The sequence below is a fragment of the Hippichthys cyanospilos genome, chromosome 14 (assembly GCF_059441005.1).
Source record: "Hippichthys cyanospilos isolate Australia breed blue-spotted pipefish chromosome 14, RoL_Hcya_1.0, whole genome shotgun sequence".
Lineage (NCBI taxonomy): Eukaryota > Metazoa > Chordata > Actinopteri > Syngnathiformes > Syngnathidae > Hippichthys > Hippichthys cyanospilos.
In genome coordinates this window covers 2,100,103-2,121,009 of record NC_142382.1, presented here as the reverse complement: position 1 = coordinate 2,121,009, position 20,907 = coordinate 2,100,103, and the positions used below count along the sequence as shown (strand labels likewise).

Below are 20,907 nucleotides of genomic sequence, written 5' to 3'. Positions count from 1 at the left end.
TTGTTTATTAAATGTTTCAGGTTGCCTGTAACCAACATTATTTTTATTTGTTTTTAAGAATTGACTGTCAGAATGAACTCTGTGGAAAATTATGATTATGTAAATTATGGGCCGTGGTTTTCAAAGTTTACTGTCCTAATGGAACACCCTAGACTAACCTGAGCCGGTACAGTGCAGTGGAAATATATTATAAATATATTATTGTATATAATTATAGTGTCACCAAATAGGGCCAGGCAACATGCTGTCATTGAAATTTAGTAGGAAATGGTGCAAAAATAGCACCGGCAGTCCAATTCTGCCACAGTAGATTTTGTAAGAAATCCTACTCAAAATGGACGGAAGAGCACCACCACACAAAAGTGCTCATGATCATCATGAAGTTTGCGTGAGAAGCTCTTCAACTTATTGGTCACAGTGAGGTCAAAAGATGCAGCTTATTTTGCCTTAGTAGTGGATTCAGCATGCGGGAATGCATTAGTGTGCTTTTTTTTTGGGGGGGGGGGGGGGTGTTTATTGTACAAGCGGAGAAGAAGCTTTAGTGCAAGAATGAAAAAAGTGGTTAGCTTTTGCTCACGTGCACAAATATACCGCATGTGTCGTTCCATTTTTTTTTGTCCTACGATTACCTTCAATTTGGATTTGACGTTGACATGATTGTTGCAAAACTGTCAAAATGGCCTTGAAAAAAAAAATCAATCTTAGTGTTTTATCAGTTCTCTTTGCAACGAAAGCCCCTTTCATACTTGTGTAACTATTTCGAAGTGGAATATTGGACAGGCTGCGTGAAAGGGGACTACAATAGGCACAGGAAGACTGATTGTATCTCTGTTGCAATTTCGTTTATCCTTAAGGACAAAAAAAAGGGGGGGGGGTATAAAAAAATGCCAGAATTTAACCCTTATGTGGTATTTCGTCCAATTCTTGGATTTCACATCAAAGGCATTTCACATCAAAGAGAAAGCATTGAAAGAAGACACAAGGGAGCTGAAATTTCACCCAGGTGGCGACAACATGTCGAATTTCAACATGGCATGACCACTCGAGTTATCACTCTACCGATAGTGTGCTATCCCTTTGTTAAAATACTGCACATAAAGGGGAGAAGCATTGAAAAAAGACAGTGGGGAGCTGAAATTTCACCCAGATGCTGACAAGGTATCAAGGTTCAAAATGGCACAACCATTTAGTTATCACAGTAGCAAAAGTGCGCCATCCTTTGGCTAATGATGTGGATGAAAATGTCCAAAAAATGGTCAAAATACTGCACAAGGGTTAAGCAATGAGAAGCATCAAAATAAATATCTCCATGAATACAAGTTTACAACGCGGCACGACTTTGCGGAAAAGACGGCCTGGCTGCACCCCAACAGTCTTAGTATGCAAACCAAGTGCATTAATACAAGTGATAAAGAAGAGATTATATACTGCGCTGCATTGAGGGATGCTCGATAAACAAACGGGGAAGTAAGTGATGCTGTACAGTAGGACACAGTGATTCCCAACCGCCAATACGCCTTTATCGAAATGTATTGATCTGCTGTAAAATGGAGTCACTACTGGCAATGCGCATTTGTGTAAAATGCAAGTTAAAAGCTTCCAAAAAAGTTGTTCCAATCAATTTGCTCTTAATTTGAAAACAAATGCAAGTTAAAAGCTTCCAAAAAAGTTGTTCCAATCAATTTGCTCTTAATTTGAAAAGAAAAATGTACTTTACGGCATTGAAAAGTATTACATCCAGATGCGCTGACACGTGCCTTTGTACACCCTGTCAAAATCTAATTTGATAACCACTAAACTGATGGTTAAATTATTAAATATTTGTATGATCAATGAATAATTCAATTTTGTATGTTTTTGCATTTTCTGCATCTGTCCTATTTTCAAATAGATATGGTAATTAATAAGATGTTCTTTATTGTTTTGATCGATGAATCAAAAAATAGACAGATGACAGCCCGAACTGCAAGCCATTCATTTTCAAAGGTCATTTTTTCACGAGATTGGATTTATATTTCAAATACTTTTTTTTAAGGATAGGCGAATATGGACAGATTTTAAGGTCTCAATGATCTTAAAGCGGACATTAGAAACATAGAAAATTGCCAATAACTCCATAAAATTTTAATCTTTAAAATAGTGTCATTGTTTTTTTTGGGGAGTTGTGTTTCAAGAGTATTAGTGGTATTGGTACACGGTATCGGTGACTACTCAAGAGTTGAGTAGAGATACTAGCACTTATATTTTGCATCTGTTGAGATTGTTTTTTGTTTTGTTTTTTTTCATGTGAGACGACCATGCCTCGGCTGTGGAACGGTTGGGAAGCACTGCGCCACGGTACCGAATACTGATCCCTGTAACAGGAAATGAAATCACAGCTGCACTATTTTGTTATCCCACACGATAACATGAATATTAGAAAAAGTTAACCAAACAAGGGGGCGCTATGATATTGGAGAAGGGGGAGGAGAGACAGGGGGGGGGGGATGTTGTTGATCCGCCTTGCGGGCAACTATCTCGCCAGCTTGCTGGAGCACTTGCCTTCCCGAGCGCAGCCCTTGCCCCTGGACAGGTGCAAGGCGGCGCTGCGGGCCTGCCGGCCGCAGCACGTCTCCTGGTGGTGGTGGTAGAGGCGGCGCGGCGGAGGCGATCCGGAAAAGCTGGGCGGCGAGCGGCTGCGGCCCAGGCCGGCGCCCCCGAAGCCGCCGCGGTGCTCGTGGCGCGACGGCGAGGAGCTGACGGAGCGCTGCAGCGAGGACGAGCTGCGGGGCGAGGCGCTGGAGCTGCGCGCGTGGTGCGGCGAGCCCGTCAGGCTGCTGACGCCCGTCGTCCGGGAGCCGGCGAAAGGCGGGGACGGCCGGTGGTGGTGATGGTGGCCGGCGGGGGAGCCGCGGGCGCCGTGCATCAGCTGGGCCAGGCAGGTCAGGAGGTCCGAGTCGCTGGTGCTGCCCGCTCGGATGCGGTAGCGCCGGATCCTAAAGGGTCAACAAAAGTCATTTGAGATGGAATATGTGGGTATGCAAAATAAATAAATACATAATAAAAACAAATCAAATATATAAATAATGGCTCCCAATATCAGCATCTGTGACTACTAATACTTGAAATCGCGGGTGGACCAACTAAAAAAATCCCAATACGATGGAAAAGGCGTGTGGTGGTACCTGCCCTCCACAGTGCTGCGGCACGGCGGTTTGCCAGGGGGTGGGCGGGGCAGGAACTGGGCGGCCAGCCGCTCGGAGGACGAGGCCAAGTGGACGGGCCGGGGGATCCTGCTCCGGCGGGACAAGGGGCTGGAGGAGGAGGACAGCGAAGCGTCCGCTTGCCGATCCGAGCGCGAACCCATGAGCGAGTCCTCCTCCTGGGAGCGGTCCGAGGCGGACGACGGCGGGTCCCTGGCGAGGGAGGCCACGGCGGCGGGCGCGCGGCGGTCCGACAGAGACGGCGAGGCGGAGGGGGACGCCAGCGGGGCCTGGCCGCTGGCTTTCTTCTGCAGGAGCTTTTCTTTAGCCGAGCCGGCGGGCGGCGGTTCCGGCACGGGGATGCGACTCTGCCGGCGGCGAGGGGCCGAGGGGGACGCTCGGCCGCCCGCCTTTTCCGGGGTTACGTCGTCTTTCTCGGAACACGGAGGGGTCGGGGACCGGTGCCCGTCGGGCAGCGAGGGGCTACCGGGCGAGCGGGGGGAGTCGCTTCGCCGGCTCTGCGCCGGACTCGAGGCGTCCCCGTTGAGCGGCGGCGGGTCTGTGGGCGTCCCCGGGGAGTCCGCGGTCGGCTCCGCTTCGGCTTGCTCGCATCTCTCCGGCGGGTGGGCGCTGTCTGACCCCAACGCCGAGGACAGCCCGGATGGACGCTGAGCCGTCAACTGGAAAGGGACAAACGGACAACGCATTTAAAGGGTTAAATTCCCGGGAGTACGAGTGAAGGCGAGTTGCTGGTGGATCAGAACATGTTCTTGCCACCGGCAAGTAGCCTGATGCAGGAGGAGAAATTTGGAGCAAAGTGAACCCCTGCTATTCGCGTGGGATCGTGACCGAGCCCTGGCGCGAATAGCGGTAATCCACGAGTGGTTGACGCCCCCGCAAATATTTCAAGAAATCCCCACAGATGCCAAGAAAGCACTTTTTTCTTTTTTAATTATTTGAGAGGGCTAAAGCCTCACTAAAATAAACTAATTACAGTGCCACAAGAGGGCGCCAAACCATATTTTGTATTAGACATTGTTTTGGCTTGAGCACAAAGGGAATTTAGGAACAAATGAAAGCTAACCCATTCCCCAGCACAAAAAATAATTGAATTTGAAAGTCCAAACTGCAAATAGGCACAGGGTGTGAAAGAATGTTAGGCCCAGTAAAGTAAAAAAAAAAAAAGGCTTTAATATGTCTTTATTCTTAGATTTTTTTGTGTAAAAATACTGACTTGATTCTCAGTACTGTGACTTTAAAACTCTGAATACTTACCTCAGTTAATTTCTGACTTTAACGTGAAAGATTCTCAACATAAGGTCCATTTCTGACACTATAGGGAGAATTCCCACTTCGAAAGCAGAATTTTGAGAAAATACTGCGAATAAAGTCAGCTATCATTGACTATTTTTTACCTACGTATTGGAGGATTCTGAATGTAAAGTGAAAATCCTGAATTTACTGAGAACATTTTGAATGTAAAATCATAAGCGAAATAAGCAATAAGGAAAATTCTGACTTTAAAGTCAGAATTCTGAGAATAAAATCAGACTAGCAGTTTTCAAATGGGGGTAGAAGCACCCCAGAAGGTTTCAGGGGGCGCGTGAGAAACCAAACTGATTGCTTTTTTTACATTTTCTTTTCAAATTAAGAGCAAATTAACTGGAACGTCAATCATGTTATTGATAGATTGAAAAATAGTGCTTTGGTGCTGCCATCTTGTGGCACCTCCAGGCATCTGCGAACCTTTTGAGTGGGGCGTCAAAGACCGGCAGTTTCGTTCTATTCGCGGCAGGGCTCGGACCCCATCCCCCCCCGCGAATAGTGCGGCTTTAGATTTTGATTGGTTGGTCAAAACGGCAGCATGCAGTACCATAGCTACCATTATCAGACACACAAGGCGTGCTATGGGGGGGGAGGGGCATGGTGTCGGTCAAGCTTGTGAGTGCTAAACCAGGGACGGGCGGACAGGAAAGGTTTGGTTTCACGCAACTTGGCAGGGGGCTTCAGTGAAGAGAGGGTGAGGAACAAATACAGGGAGAGAGAGAGGAAGAGGAAGATGGAGAGCACAAAGACCATCTGAAACAAAAGAGACCATGCGACCTGTGGTCATGAGTCGACATTCCGAACGCACACACATGCTGCACACACGCACGTTATACATATAAACACACACTTGTGCTCAGATCATTTCGAGTCATGCTGTTATTGCGTGAGAGTCAAAGGTTCAGCTGAGTAAAACAAATGAAGGGGAGGAAAAGAAAAAAAAGAAGCCAAAAAAAAGCAGCTTAACATTCAACCCCAAAAACACTTACACGATCAATCCGAAGTACCTAATTTATTTACATTGACAACTATTTTGAGGCCCTCCTTTACCCTAATATTAAAAAAATATATATTAGTGCCTCGGATTAATTGTCCCTGTAAAGACGTATAAATGCGTCTTTGGGATTGAATGAGTTAATGAATATGAGTGAAAAAGATCAATTGTTTTGTTATTGAACCAGAATGAATTCAGAGCAGAACCTCCAAAGTCACAGAATTGACATTGATGATTATTATATAATCACTTATTATTTTTAGTTCAGTCTAGTTTTTAGTTTAGATTACCTATTTTTGGAGTTTGGTCATGTGACAAACCAGAGCAGTGATTGGTTACTATGCAAAGTCATAATCAGTCAACAGCTAGACACAAAATGGCCGACTCAGAATGTCATGTTCGGACTAGTGGGGGTACATCGAACATTAGCTTCGATGGTTATCTGACGCAATCGCCGATTATTGGTTGTTATCGCTTGGCACCAGCATTTTAGCTAACAAGCTAGCTGCTCCTGATTCGCGACATTCCTGCCACATGAGGCTTATGTCAATTAGCATTGCAAAATGAATCAAAGTGACGTAAATTTAAAAAAATAGCTAGCAAAAAGCGAATGATCTCACTATAGCGCTATGCTAGTCATTACATTATTACTCATAAAAATATTTCCACAGACATCGTGGCAGGAATCACTAGCCTCCTTTAAGTGTCAATAGACCAATCAGATGCCAGCATTTTGGGGTCATGAACTGCAACATGGAATAGTTTTTTGTTATTGTAACACGTAAGAACGACAGATGAAAGACAACATTTTTCTGCTAGTTAGCATAGCTTAGCAACAGTCGTTATGCTAACGTACATGTGGATCATTAATGGAACGCAGAATCCCGTCGTAAGTTTTCAGCCTACAGATATGAACTACGTATGAAATTAGCGAAAGGGAATGGTCAGCTGATGTTAATATATTGTTGCAATTTTTTAAGCTAGCTTCTTTGTTGGGACCCTTTACAAATTCCAAGTTGCTATGTTTACATTATAAAAAGGAAACGGAGCTGTATCTTAGAATTTACCTGCGACTTCGACTCAGTTTTCTGTTTTAATTTTCACGCAACTTTTAATGTTAGCATTGTTCATTTCTAAAGGGAGACTTAGGACATAAAGGACGAATCGCTGATTATCACGCACAACTAACGCTAATCTTCTGTTTTTGTACGTTTTTTAGTTTTGTTTTTTTTTGGCACCGGACTTTGGAGGTTCCGCTGCGAGGGGGGCCGGTCACCTGCTGCAGCTGGGCCCTGGTTATACGTATGACGGAGGGGAATTTGGCGTTGGCGGCGCCGGCCGGGATGGCGGGCAATTTCCTGCGACCGCTTGAGGGTCTGAGCGGAAGCGGTAAGGAAGCGTGGCAAGAGGAGGAAGACGACGGGCGGTCCCGGTGCTGGTCGGCAGACTGGCTACGCCTCATGGCCAGCGGGTGGCGCTGGTGGAGAGGGTCCGACAGGGTGCTGAGGAGGGTGTGGGGGCTGGGGGAGCGCAGAGGGACGGGGCCGGAGGTCCGGGTGGCCGCTTCCTCGGGCAGGGATGGAGGAGAGGTGGGGTGCTAAGAGAGGGGAGGGTGGAAAGAGGAGGGCCGGTGAAATCAGGGAGGACGTTGGCGCCCCACCGACTAGAAAACCTCTTTGAGAAAGATACTGACACGGAACGGAGAACTGGTAACGTGCCTTAAAGGGAGCGTCAGAGGCAGCAATTTTTTTCTTTTTAAATTAATGTTCTTCATGAATTTTCCGCGTGGAGGGTAGTAGCGTAATTCATACGACTTGTACAAGCTGTAATTATGATTTTTGATTTTTTGGGCCCTTTTCCACATCGCTAAATAGTACTGATATCAAATGGCGGGAGAAAAGAAGTTGACTGCAATTTTCCGCCTTTGGGGGTAGTAACAAAATCAAGCTGTTTGGAAATCGACATGTTTACGTCGCAGAATAGAGCAAACTAAAAAGTGATGCATTATTATTATTTTAATTATTACTTTTCTAAATGGTACAGATCAGGAATGCCCGGAAAGTCAAAATCTATTTAGCAATTTTTAGTATCAGAAGCGCCTTTCACGCCGCTTTTAAATAACGTATTTATCCTTCTGTGGCACCAACATGAAATTGAAGGGCCAAAATTGACACAGCAATTTCCCGCATTTGGAGGTAGCATCAGCTCTTTTTCCAGATTTTTTTTGCACTGTGTGCAAATTTCAAGGTTTGAGAGTATGAAGTCAAACAGAATTTTCCGCATTTTAAGGTAGAACCAGAGGCCTTTTTCAGCATCTATCTAAATAGCAGCAAGAGAGAATGGCAAATTTTCCGGACTCATATGCTAAGCAGGACTCAGGAAGTTTATTGTGATTAGGGATGGCCAGAATTGTACCATAATAGTGGAATCGTTATTAGGAATTCATTGTGGATTCATTTTCAAGTAACTGAGACAAACTTGAGAAATTCAAGCCTAAAATCAATAGGTCATTTTTTTTCCCTCATTGAATCCGGGATATGTCCTCAAAAGTCCATCCCTAATTACGATTTTTGCCATTTCAAGTCAGCAGAATTGCGCGTCGCTGGCAAATAAAAGTTGAAATCAAATCAAGCGTATGATGATCTGCAACTCAAAGGCAAAAGTTTCCATGCTGTAACCCATTCAAAAAGTGGGGACCTAATGTCATATTCACCCAACAGAGCAAAGCTTCGCAACCGCAGTGCCGTGGCAATTTAAAAAAATGATCCAATTTCATCCCAAAAGTCGCTAAATAGACTTATATAAAAATGTCTAATATAAAAACAGAAACCTTTGTTCAATTCCTATTTTTTCCACAAATCAATGCTTTAGGACAGTTCCCTTATCTTAATACTTCATATCTTAGTACTTAATTCCCTAAAATAATTACCTTAAAAAATGGAGAAAAGTAAAACAAGTACCTGGAAATGAATGTGTGAAATCTCGAAAAGCGTAAAAATACGTCTTTGGCATTGAATGAGTTAAGCATTGTGTTTGTCGCCACAGCAGAGTTGAAAATGAGCATTGACAGCGAGAACGCTGACTCAGCAGCCTTTCGACAGTGTCCAAATAAAACTGAAAAAAAAGCCAAACGCGGCTGCAAGGGACCGGGGTCTTACCTGGGTGAGGACCCCCTCGGTCAGCGCTTCGGCGGGGCTGGTGGGGGTGACGGGCGGCAGGGCCTCGGCGGGCCCCACGCTGAGCTCCAGCTTGTCGACTTTGGCGCTCCCCTTGGAGGAAGCCGAGCTCTCCGGCTTAGCTTTACCGGTCCCGGGACTGGAAACTCCACGGTCCCACCCGGGTTCCTGCAGGACCTCCGCTTCCTCCTCCTCTTCTTCCGAAGGACTGGAGCTAACCTTGGGCCGCTCCACTAGGACCCAGTCAAGCAAGTCCACGTCCTGTCGGCCCGAGCTGAGATTGAGGGCCACGAAGCCCCCGCTGCTGGCCGCCACGTCGCCGTGGTCCGGAGAGGCGGGGGACGGCGCTTTAGGGGACCCCTCCGCGAACCCGCCTCCAGAAAGGAATTCTTCGTCATAGTGCCAAACCCGCTCCCGACGTTCATCATTTGGAGGCGTTAGAGCTTGGTTGACCGGGATGATGGCGGCCCCCTCGGCTGCGTCTTTGTCCTCTTGTTTTTGTTGGTGCTGCTGCTGGCCGCTGCCGGCCGTCTGCTTTGTGGGACTAAAAGACACCAAACACACACTAAGCATATATTTCACAACTTAGTTATAATAGTTAATATCAAATTTGGCTTTCAATATAGACCTCAGGGGGTTGAAAGTATGTTTTCACTCAAGGGTTAGGGCTTTAATGTAGGGTTTCAAGTTCGAGATTCAAATTAAGGTCATGTTTTGAATTAAGGGTTCCGAACCTTAATAAGAAGTTCAAAGTGGGGCTTCAAGTCAGGGTTGTTAGGATTTGAAATTAGGGTTTGAAACAAGGATTCATGTTTCAAGGCAGGGTTAGGATTTCAAGTCAGGAATAGGGTGTAAAGTTAGCTTTGGGGTTCCAAAGTAGGACTTAAGATCAAGGTGTCAAATTACAATAAGGCTCTCAGATTAGGGTTTCAAGAATGAACTTGGGTCTTAATTTCAGCTTCACATCAGGTTAGTCCAGGTACATACCAGGCTTCTAGGAAGCGTTCTGGATTGGGTTTTGACTCCAGACCCATTCTCCTTTCCAGTTCAAAGCTGTGGATGTTGCGCAACTTCCTGAGCAGAGGACCCTCGCGCTCCTCCGACAACACTTTGACGGGCGAGCCCACGCCGGGCCCGCCGTACGGGCTCTGCTGGCCCGGGTTGCCTTGGGGGTTGCTTTGCTCCTCTTCGCCGGCAGTCTGGACGCCCATCGACACGTTCGGGGACACGGTTAGCGTTCCGAGGACACGTAGGACGCAAATGACGTCGACGGTATTTGCAGCTCACCTTCCACAGGGCCGTGCGAACCCGATTGCGGTTACGGTCCAGCTCCTCCCACACGTCGGCCTCCTGCGCCCGCGCCGGATGGCCCGGGGAACCCGGCGTGCGCTCGGGCGCGGCCATGTTGTTGTCGGCGTCGCTGAGCTGCTCATCCTGCAGGACCTCCTCCGTGTTCTCGCGCAGAAGGTCGCCCGGAATCAAGGAGGCGTTAGCCATGCTGAGGCAGGAAGTGGAAAGAAACAAACAGGAAGGGATTTTTGGGGGATTTTCGGTTAGCTTTTTTTGGCCTAGTTGAGTAAAATTATCCGAAAAAAAAACGCACCCCATGTGCGCAGGCGTGAGGCGAGTGTGATGCTGCGGCGTGGTGGCGCTGGCGCTGATGACCAGGGTGCCGTCGGTGGCCGTCCTCTCCCAGTCGTACGGGTCGTTCTCCACCACGTTGTACGTTTTCATGCTGTTGTCGAACACCGACATCAACAGCTGAGAAATAAACAGGAAACATTTTTTTTCAAAATCAGGAGTAAAACGCAGAACCAGTAAAACGTATCAATGTTGTGGTACTTCTAAAATAAGTGCATTTTTATTTTGAAGGGCATCAAGGCAGCTGACTTGATCTATCACCAATTTCAACAAAACTACGTTGCCCCGAAATCATATTCATTTGCTAATTAGCGTAATTTCCGCACTAAAAGGCGCACCACATTATAAGGCGCGCCCTCAACGAATGGCCTATTTTAAATCAAAATTACAAGCAAAAACCTTCAAATATATTGTTTTGTTAAAATTGTGGTTTCTTTTGCAAAAACTCACGTTTATTGCGTTTTGTCCCCTTATAAATTGCTTCAAATTGGAGCATATATTGCACATCATAATTGACAAAATGACGAAATCGAAGGCTTTTAGATGCGCCTTATAGTGTGGAAAATGCTAATTAAGGATGCGTAAAATACTTAATTTTGCTGAAATTTTACAATCTGGTATCTGTTGCCAGCGATTAGCGACATGGTTGACCCAGTTGCCGTTCCTACTGATCACATTTTAACAAACCAGGCTTACTATTTCAGACAGCAAAAATCAATACGATGGTTTTGATGTCACTTTGTTTCATCAACCGATTATAGGAGATATTTAACTAGAGTAAAATAGTCTGCAAGTAATTTAATTGAAGTAAATTTAAGTGGTGATTATTTAAAAATGAAAAAATGGAATGTGTTTTATTGTCTTCAGTATTCATAATTGTTCTTTAACCAGGCAAAATCATATATTTTTCATTTTTATCCGATAACCAAGGTATTATATAGAACTTTCATCAAAATAGTCGCTAGCTGCAACCCTTGGATTATACTGCACCCTGGTGGCCAACGTCACCTGGTAATCGGGTTTGGTGAAGTAGTCCAGACCGGAGATGTGTTCCAAGAAGACACCGAATTCCGCCGGCAGGTGTTTGAGCATCAGGCGGTGATCGTACGTGTCCTTTATTTTGCCCACGTGCTCCTGAGTTAACGCAAAAGCACGCCGGTCAAACGTTATTATTACGTTTCTGAGATGTGAGGCGGGTGCGATTGCTTCCGCCTTACTTTGTCCTTGATCTTCCTCCACGGCAACTGGCCAACAAGGAACTCCACCAGCATGTAGAAGAGAGACCACAAGTCGTCATGGCGACCCATCTCCTGCACAATTAAACAAGAAAAGCAAGAAAATTGACTTCTAATAAATAATATAATTCATTTAATCAATTACTTTAGACCAGAGGAGTCAAACTCCGGGTCATAGACATGGTATATATTTATAGAACTTTAAAACAACAACTGCACCTTATTTTTGTGTGCGTTGACAGACGCGTAACGCACCGTTCCCCGGAATCCCGCCACCGGGCGGGGCTGACATATCAAAATGAAGGAAGTGTTAAAACGTATGAAAAAGGGTTCCATGGCCGTGTTCTGCGGGGACACACTTACCGGTCGGACCTCTTGGCACGAGTTGGTGAACTGGCGGGCTAGGCCGAAGTCTAGCATGTAGCATGTGCGGCAGGTGCTGGGGAAGCGACCCATGGCAAAGTTGGACTAAAGGACAAAAACAAAAAAGGAACATGAAAAGAAGCAATAGTGGACTTTGTATTTTTTTGTATTTACATTTTTTTAAATTAAATAACTGCTTGATATTTTTTTTAATTAGGACAAATTCCTAAAATTTCAAAATTACAATTCATATATTTGTCATTTTTTTCATTCCTTTATCTGATTCCATTATTCATTTTTTAATATGAGATGCAAATAATATTCTAGATACGTAATAAATAATTATACAATACACTTACCATTTTTCAAATGTTTTATTTATTAATTTTTTATTTCAATATATTTTGCACCCAACTATTTATTAATTTCTCCCTTTGACAGTGTTTCTGTCTGGCAAATTGGATTTCTGTGTTAATTTTATGGTATTGTTTGTTATTAAATCCAAGTATTCAGTTGATCCCATGAACTTATTATTTCACATATCATTAATACTATATTATTTTAACTATTTACCGCAAATAAAATTACAATGATTTCTCTAGTTGTACTAGAACGAACGAATACCTCAAAAAAATTAAAATAAAAAGCTCACCGGTTTGATGTCACGATGCAGGAAGCCCACCGAGTGTATGCTCTCGATGGCCTCCAGGATCTGGCGGCCCAGACGCAGGGTGGTGCTGATGCTGAAGGTCCCCCGGCTCATGCTCCTCCGCAGGTCGGCCAGATTACGACCCTGCCACGACACGTGGATGACGGCCGTTAGCTCGTCTGTCCTAGCCGCTGTCAGTATTTCACCATAGGATTTACGCAATAAAAAAATGGATGGACAAACCGGTTAAAGGGGTAAGGCAACTCAAATATTTTCCTTTTGATAGTATGTTCCATGTGACCCTGATAAAGACTATTTTACTATTTTTTTATCCTATTCTATTCTCTTCAATTATAGTTAGGTTCAAGCTAGCAAGAATATTCAATAAACATCAAACAGGAAGGAAGACAAGTTTTTTATTTCTCGCGAGGAGAGCAGACAGGATCCTGGATCTTTGCAGCTTTTCTTCCAGTCTAGTTCCAGATCCTTTCCGCTCCTTATTTATTCATTTGGGGACTCATGGGGGCACATTGATCATATTATGGGGCATATTATGATTTTTTGGGGGGGTACAGACAAAGACGACCAACCTGAAGCTCCATCACTACATAGTTGAAGCGGTCGTTGCGGCCGCATCCCACAAAGCGACAGACGTGGTCCTTCCCTGCGACGAAGAAAACATGTGATGTGCGTCAGACATTACCCGCAACAATGTTCACAATTTATTTATGGTGAACGATTGATCGAAAAAAAAGTTCTCATTTAACAAAGGCAAATTAATTATTTCTCTAATAATGTAAACAACATCCTGCTTGAGAAAGAAATGGAAGACAAAGGCACCTTTCGGAACGGTTTGGTCAGAAAAAGCAAAACCCTCTCCTTTGACAGATTGTTTTCTTTGTCTACGGTCTCTCTTATTGATCTCTGACAGCGTTGGATCTTCTTTGCTTCAAATTTTCCAGCAATCTAACAGAACTTCTAGAACTGAAATAGTTTCTGAAGGACCTCTTAAAATGTCAAAAATGAGCCCAGGATGGCCGCGTCAAACCAAAATGTCGGCCCGCTATCAGTCTCATCAGTGCTAGTCTGCGGCGTTTTGGACGAAGAGTTAGGTTTCGTCTCCGGTTACGCTTGGGTTCCCACGGGAGAGGCAGCGCAAGAACGACGTCCCGGGGGCTTGGCCATTAGATGGCTAACATGATCCAAGCCCATCGATTGTCTTCTCAAATGAGGGGAAGCATAAAGGGCATGCGGTTCAAAAGACATAGAGGACACTTTACGAAGTGGAAACGGGTTCTTGAGGGCAAATGCTCAATTCAGTTCAAATTTGGTGACCAGAAAAAAACAACAATTCCAAAGGACCCTTAGAAACGATGAATGTCTTTGGAAATGATCCTAAAATGTCTTCTTTGAACCAAAACCTCGATCTTTTGACTCATTTGAGCTACCCTACTGAGTCCTAAAGTGCTCAGGAGAGGACATCCTGGTCTTTTCAATTATGACGTGTTTAGGAGGGATGCAATTTACTTGCAATCTTGCTGAGATAAAATGGACACAACAGTGGGGTGTCTTTTCGGCTTTAGTTGCTTATTAGAAGTGCCTAGCAAATGTCATGTAGAATGAATCAATGAATTAAACTGATCTCAGGAGCTGATATTGTCCAAATGATGCAAATAGTCTTTACATTTACAGTGGACCCCAGGTTACGGCATCCCTGGCTTACATTTTTTTCACGTTCCAAAGTGGAATACTAAGTTTTTTCATCCCGTCTTTACAGCATTTATCCCGCGATGCCGCATCAAAAACTGTCACGACCTGTGGGATTGGCTGTGTTTACGTTGTTTTGCCTCCCTCTTCATGCGTTTTTAAGCAATTGCTCTCATTTTCCGGTCGCGTCAAACTGCCTGTGCTGCAATGTTTGTAGAAATGAATATTTGAAATGAAATTTCCATCGTGACTATGCCTTTAAAGATGACCTTAAAAGGGCCGCTTCACCTGGGATGACTTTTGAAGGGCCCCAGTCAGTTATCCCAACGCTCGTCTCGGGTATCCGAGCTCCGGAGGTTACAGCGGGCGGGGGGATCAATATGCAAAAAATGAAACTGATGCATTTTGGGGACTGACCCTGCAGCTTCTTGAGAACGGCCACCTCCATCTTGAGGACCTGCTTGGGCTGCTGCGCCGACTCCACCTTGAGCGCCACGCTCACCCGGGTCAGCAGGTCCAGCGCTTCGTAGATCTCCCCAAAACCGCCGCCCCCGATCTTCTTCACCTGGATAAAAATGTGCGGCTATATTAATTCCCTATCTCACACAGAAAAAACACAAATTTGGCTCATTTATTGGAAGTATCAACGCGCTAGCGCCACCCGGTTGTTTTGGGGTGTCAACACAAAAATGTCTATTTTGCCCCGTTCGTCAGTTGCTGTTGAAAGGATTAATGCAAAAATCTGGAGAAATGAATGATAAAACATTGAGTTTTTAATATGTCCGAAATTGACAATATTCCAATTTTGAATGGCAGTAAATGAGCCCAACATGGGCTAAATTTGACACCAATAGGGTGTACTTCTCGTCCTCCCATTTGCAAGCATTTAGAAGGGACGGCAGTGTGGCATATTAAGTCATCATGTTTTGACCATCTACGCAATATTTTAGCCTCTTAGTGGTTTTTTTTTTTTTGGATGATTTTCCTTTGATATCACATATTAAAAACATCAAAAAGCCCAACTTGGGTCAAAATTTACCCCAGTGGTTAAAGTTATATCAACTTATTCCACAGTAGCAGTTACTCACTCATCCCTAAATTCAACTCAATGCAGCAAATATGACAGGACTCCTCCAAAAATGGAGAGGTCCGCATTCAGGTTTTGCCATGGATTCAAGTCATTAAAATTCCGTGCGCATCCCTGCAGCTCTCTGGTGAAAGACAAGCTGCTATCAAAAAACCCGAGCCTCAATTAAGCGCACATTCTCAGCTAATTTGCAGCCTTCCACTCCAACCTTTTCACTCTGACCTCTCACCACTTTAAGCGGTGCTTTTATTTCCCTCTAATCCGCCGCGCGCCCTTCGCCGCCCTCCTTGCGGGGATTAACTGCGCCATTCTTACGTAAGTGGGCTCCTTAGCGGCGGCACGGCGAGGAGCCGGCGCGGCCTCTCCCTGGGAGCGACGCGCCCTCTCCCTTGCATTTGTATCGCTCTATTAGTGCCAGAAATAGCAACGGCGAGGCTATTTTTAGACCTTACAGTGCCGCAGTGCTGCTCGTGAACCCGGAAATGTCCGTCGTGACTCCGGTCGGATTTAAGGGACCAATTTGACTTGTACGTTTTGACTTGAAATTTTCTTGGCTGACTTGAATCCAAAGTCGGTTCGAAAAATTCAACAAACATGTACAACAGAGGTCTCCAAATTACAGCCCGGGGGCCGCTTGTGGCCCAACATTCACGTTTTTGCGGCCCGTGGTATATAAGCGTATTTTTTAGACCTTAAGCTGCACCTTTTTTCTTATGATTTGAGCCCTGCGGCTTATAGTCCAGTGCGACACCTGAAAGTGTTTTTTTGTCGCTGTTTTTCGCTTGCTACCAAGAAACAAACGTGCAAATGTATCTATCTGTTCGTGTCAGCTGTAAAAAATAATTCTGAAAAGATGTGAATCAATGGCTGTCCTAAAAAAAAAAAAGAGTTTTTTAAAACATAGTATTAAAAATATAAAAATTATCTATAAATTGAATGATTTGTGATGAATTTCTGTCATGCAAATGATGAATTTCTGACATGCAAATTTGATGTATATATGATTGTGTATATGTATGATTGGATAGCTGAACTATGTGCAATGTTTTTACATGTTCTAAAACAATCAACTAAAAACAAAAGGAGACAGTACAGCAATATTGATTTTGAGTTTAAACTGCTATTTAACTCTGCAGTATTCTGTTATGTTGAAAATATCTATCCATCCATTTTATATAAATAAATTGGTGCTAAAAATGCAGGCATGTTCAGCCTGTTGAAGATAGGATGTTGTTGTATACCCGAGCGGTATCGTCACTCACCACTTTCCATCGTTCCTTGACCAGGGCGAGCACGCTAAGGATGTCGGCTTGCTCCGCCCCGCCGCTCATGCCGCCTGAAAAGCCGGACCGCTACGCTGCCCCTGGCCACCCCCCTCCCCCGCCGCCGCCACCACCACTCTCCTGTGACCGTCTCAGATGAGGTCAAGCATCTGGGACCTGTAAAACAAACCTGTGGATGACAAATGATACAAAATGAAGGACAAGCTCACGTGATACAAACACGCAATTGCATACAGTATTCATCAAATTACACGCCAAACGTTTTTTCAAGAGCTTATTCATTTCATACATCACTTTTATCTATTTCATAGTTGTTCCACAAATTGACACACTCTATGTGTTACTGGTTGACTGCCTCCTGGTGGCGAGCAAAAGAACAGCAAATTAACTACACAGGGCTCAAATATACGCAAGTAATATACGTAGTTTATGAGTGTCCGTATATGAATATACATGCATGCATGTACTCATATACTGTATGATATGAAAATGAAAATTATATTTATACAACTATATATAATTCAATCTATTTATATATATATATATATATATATATATATATATATATACATACAACAATTATTAAAATAATGAAATATATGAATAATATAATTTCATGATAATTTTACCGATAAAAAAAAATCTAAAAACTATACCAATTGCAATGCATTTTTTAAACCTTTTTTTTTTTTTTTTACACTAACTCTTTACTAACTTCACTGCCAGCCCAATCAACAATAGATTTTTGACTTTTGTTTTTAGTTGACCTTGGTAGTGAGTTAACATAATCAGTCACCCCGGTAAAAATAGATTTTTGACGTATATAGTCGTCAATGGCAGTGAATGAATTAAACTCATTTAGTCAAAACTGTTTAAAAAAAAAATCAACCAATTGAAAATATAGTAATAAAAAAGATAACATTTTAAAATTCTCCAAATTCTGAACATTTTAAACTAATTCTACACTTTTTTTTTTCACATCTGAAATTGCCCTGGCCCAGCTATCACATTTAAAACTCAAATATGCCCCCCCGAAACTCTCATGTTTGCCCAACAGTTCGAGAAAGCAGCTGAGCACCATCACCAGTAAGCTTCTGGCTTAAATTCCAGTTTTGCAGCTGCCGCAGCTGCCTCCCTAGCAGACCTCTTCTTCTATGCTATGGCATCGCTTTCCCCCAGCGATTTACCAAAGAATCCGGGCTCGACCGCGGACAGATTAGCAACGTAGTAAGAAATCCTTTCACGTAACAACCATGCAAAATTTCATTCATCATCCGACACATGGCGTTACGCAACTGGCCTTCGCGCAGACTAGATTGGAGCCATGATCCGGAACATCAAGGAAGCCATCCATCGGGTTTTCGAGGGGGGGGGGGGACAAAGCGTACGGCGGCCCGGCCGTGAAACATGACCTCGGCCTCGAGGCGGCTGCCGTGCTTCTGCACGTGGATGGATTGTCGTCTTGGGAAAGTCAAATCACATTAGCGTGCTTATCTGTTCATCTTTTCATCTGAAAGTGGACTTTTTTTTTATCTTAGAATTTAATTTCCCTTTATTTCACACTATAAGCCTCATCTAAAAGCATTCAATTTTCTTAAAAACTGATAGTGCGCCTTATAATCCGGTGCGCTTTATACAGCGCATGAACCACATGAGTTTTCATTTTTGGTGGACGAAAAAAATCAAATAACTTAATCTCCATGTAAATTCTTTACATTTGTACCTCTGCAATTCAGTTATAAATGTATATTTTACCATTTAAATTTGTATAACTCTCTTTGTGCGCCAATTGTGAAGCAATTTAAATGGGGATAAGGCACAAAAAACAAAGATTTGTCAAAGATTTTATCAAATACATCCAGAAACTCATTTCATAAACAAAGCAATATATTTTAAGGTTTTTGGTTTTACATTTGATTTCATCCAAATTATATATTTTTTAAACTATTGATTGGTTTTGGCATTGATTAAAACAGTCTTTTAATGTAATCAAGAGGTATCTTTTCACAGTACTTTCCACAAATCATCTTTACTCTTAATTTCTGTCCATTAATAAAGTCAGACTTACTTATCCGATTGTTTTGTTGACATTCCCTTTGGCGCAGCTCCATCTAGTGGATGCATAATGCAACCCCAGCCACTACCGTAGCTTCTATTCTATGCTCTTCCAAACAATGTACTACACAATAAATAAACGGGTACTCAAGACAGAAAAAAACAAAACAAAAAAACACCTCAACGTCACGCACTGATTTACTCGAGTTTCCTCATAATCGAAATAGAGTACATAATAAATCATCTTTTATAAATGACACTCTTGCCAGACTGACACATCAAATGAATTACATGAACTTCATCATTTGAACGATGAGCAGACTGCAAAAGAAACCCCACCCTTCGGGATTCACAAGAATCACACATGTCCGTGACCCCCCACCATCCTCCTAACGTTGCCACGGTAACCACCATTGAAATATCCATCATACATCATATTAAAATGAATGTTTAGTGGAAACAAAATACAGATGAACAGTAAAGTATAAAATGCATTAAAAAAAGCTGTGTAGAATATAAAATATAAACAGAAAAGGAAAATCTAAATATTATTTTAATGTAAACAAATGAATGCAGCAAATTACTACTGCATTTTAACATAAATGTGGAAGTATGCAAAGGAAATGTATTTTGGAAAATAGGAGTGTGCAGTAGAATCATTTTTTTTTAAAACAACATTTCTAAAACATAGACGCACAACCTAACAAAAAAAAAGCATTACGGCTGTTAGACACCACTTTTATTTAGGACCGATACCAATTCGGATACTCAACTTTTGAGTAGTCTTCAGTACCGATACCAAGTACTGATGTCACTAATACTTTTGACAGACACAATCCCCTCCCCCCCAAAAAACCTTATCATTTTATATAAAGACCTCCATATTATAATATAAGGGTTTTCTTTCAAATTTCATTAAGGGCAATTTCCAATTCCAGTAATTTGTCATTTCTAATTTGTGAACATAAAACAGCTCCAAGAAAAATATTGATTAATTGAAATTTTTAAAATCAAAATTAGATTCTGAATCGAATCATGATTCAGCTAAAAATTCCCACCCCTACAGACAATGTACTTTGAAAATATATGTGCATACATGCAGAGCTACTCTTCTCTGTGACACCCTGGCCACCCCACTAAAAAAAAATATTCTAGCTGCGTCCCTGGCAAAAAAAAAATAATAATAATAAATGAAATGCAGCTGACCCACGCAGAAGGTGTCAAGTTGCCCCAGCAACGTCCAAATCACAAGTGACTATACGTGTTTATAAACGCAACCTTGATTCAAAGCTAGCGGCGTGCGGTATTTCTTTTTTTTTTTTTTTTTTTTTTTAGACTGGGGTGGGGGCTGCACATCCGTCGCAGTGGCCGCGAACACTACTATCAACAACGTTGCTCGGCGAGGACGACGTTGCCAAAGCAAACGGACGCTATCCATGGTGGCGACACAAACAGCAACGCAGGGGGAAAATGGCGTGGGAACGCAAAGTGAAGGGCTTTACCTCGCCTGCCTGATCCCAAAACGAACAAGTCCGGGTGTGGTTAAGCAAGGGCCGCTACATCCGCGGAGGAGGCTCGAGGGGACGCGGAGATGGATCCCATCGTGGCGCGGGGAAAAAGAGGGCGGAAAAGGCTCCGAAATCTGGTTCTCTTGCTCTGGGTTGTCACCTCAGCATCTCTTGTGTCGGTCGATGCGGACCCGTGACGTGACGTGACGTGACACGACGTGACGTGTACGACGGGACTTCCGGCGTGCGCGCCCCCGAGGTTTCAAGCCCTCGCAACAAGCTGGGCGAGCACGAGCATGGGAGCTTAAAAAAAAGAAGCGCGTTCGCGACTAAATCGATTGCGCGCGACCACATACTTGATACTTATTGTAATTACGATTTTCACAAAATTGTACGAACGTGAGTGAAAACGAAAGTAAAAATCTGCGTGGACGTTGATGTTTTTGGTACGAGTCCAAAATGGCGGTAGTAAGAAGATTGTTTAAAAGATGGTTCACGTTGCTTAAAAGAATAACCCTCTGCATTTTTACGGATTGAATTTTCGTACAGGTTTACTCACGGATTCACTCAATTCGATATTTTAAAAAATCTTGTTCTTTTTTTTGGGAGGGGGGCAACTCCTGTTTTGTGAGCAAGCTTTTGGAGGTGAAAACACAACCGACATCCTTTTTATTTTCCAGCACTCAATCTCACCGAGTCGC

At 43.4% G+C, this 20,907-nt stretch overlaps 1 protein-coding gene across 2 annotated transcripts; it reads right to left on the bottom strand.

Moving 5' to 3' along the window:
- Window positions 1-498: 498 nt before the first annotated feature.
- On the bottom strand, window positions 499-20,773 carry ttbk2a (tau tubulin kinase 2a). 2 transcript variants are annotated; one of them, XM_088433946.1, is made up of 16 exons: window positions 20,201-20,773; window positions 16,623-16,812; window positions 14,691-14,838; window positions 13,157-13,230; window positions 12,570-12,710; window positions 11,918-12,022; window positions 11,774-11,839; window positions 11,537-11,629; window positions 11,328-11,453; window positions 10,282-10,439; window positions 9,966-10,176; window positions 9,666-9,877; window positions 8,661-9,222; window positions 6,779-7,099; window positions 3,165-3,862; window positions 499-2,975 (listed from the first exon to the last, which is right to left on the bottom strand). In XM_088433946.1, the coding sequence occupies exons 2-16, from the start codon at window positions 16,689-16,691 to the stop codon at window positions 2,513-2,515; spliced, it is 3,447 nt and encodes a 1,148-aa protein (XP_088290072.1). In that variant the 5' UTR covers window positions 16,692-16,812; window positions 20,201-20,773; the 3' UTR covers window positions 499-2,512. The 2 variants fall into 2 exon arrangements, with proteins under 2 accessions (XP_088290072.1, XP_088290073.1); XM_088433947.1 differs by lacking the exon at window positions 6,779-7,099 and having other exon boundaries at window positions 20,201-20,772.
- Between the last annotated feature and the right edge of the window lie 134 nt (window positions 20,774-20,907).

Excerpts from the sequence above, each read along its gene's own strand:
- ttbk2a (XM_088433946.1), bottom strand. The coding sequence starts at position 16,691 with ATGAGCGGCGGGGCGGAGCAAGCCGACATCCTTAGCGTGCTCGCCCTG. Across the intron at positions 13,231-14,690 it reads CGTTCTCAAGAAGCTGCAGG|GGAAGGACCACGTCTGTCGC; the intron begins GTCAGTCCCCAA and ends TCTTCGTCGCAG. Across the intron at positions 9,223-9,665 it reads GAACGCTTCCTAGAAGCCTG|TCCCACAAAGCAGACGGCCG; the intron begins GTATGTACCTGG and ends GGTGTCTTTTAG.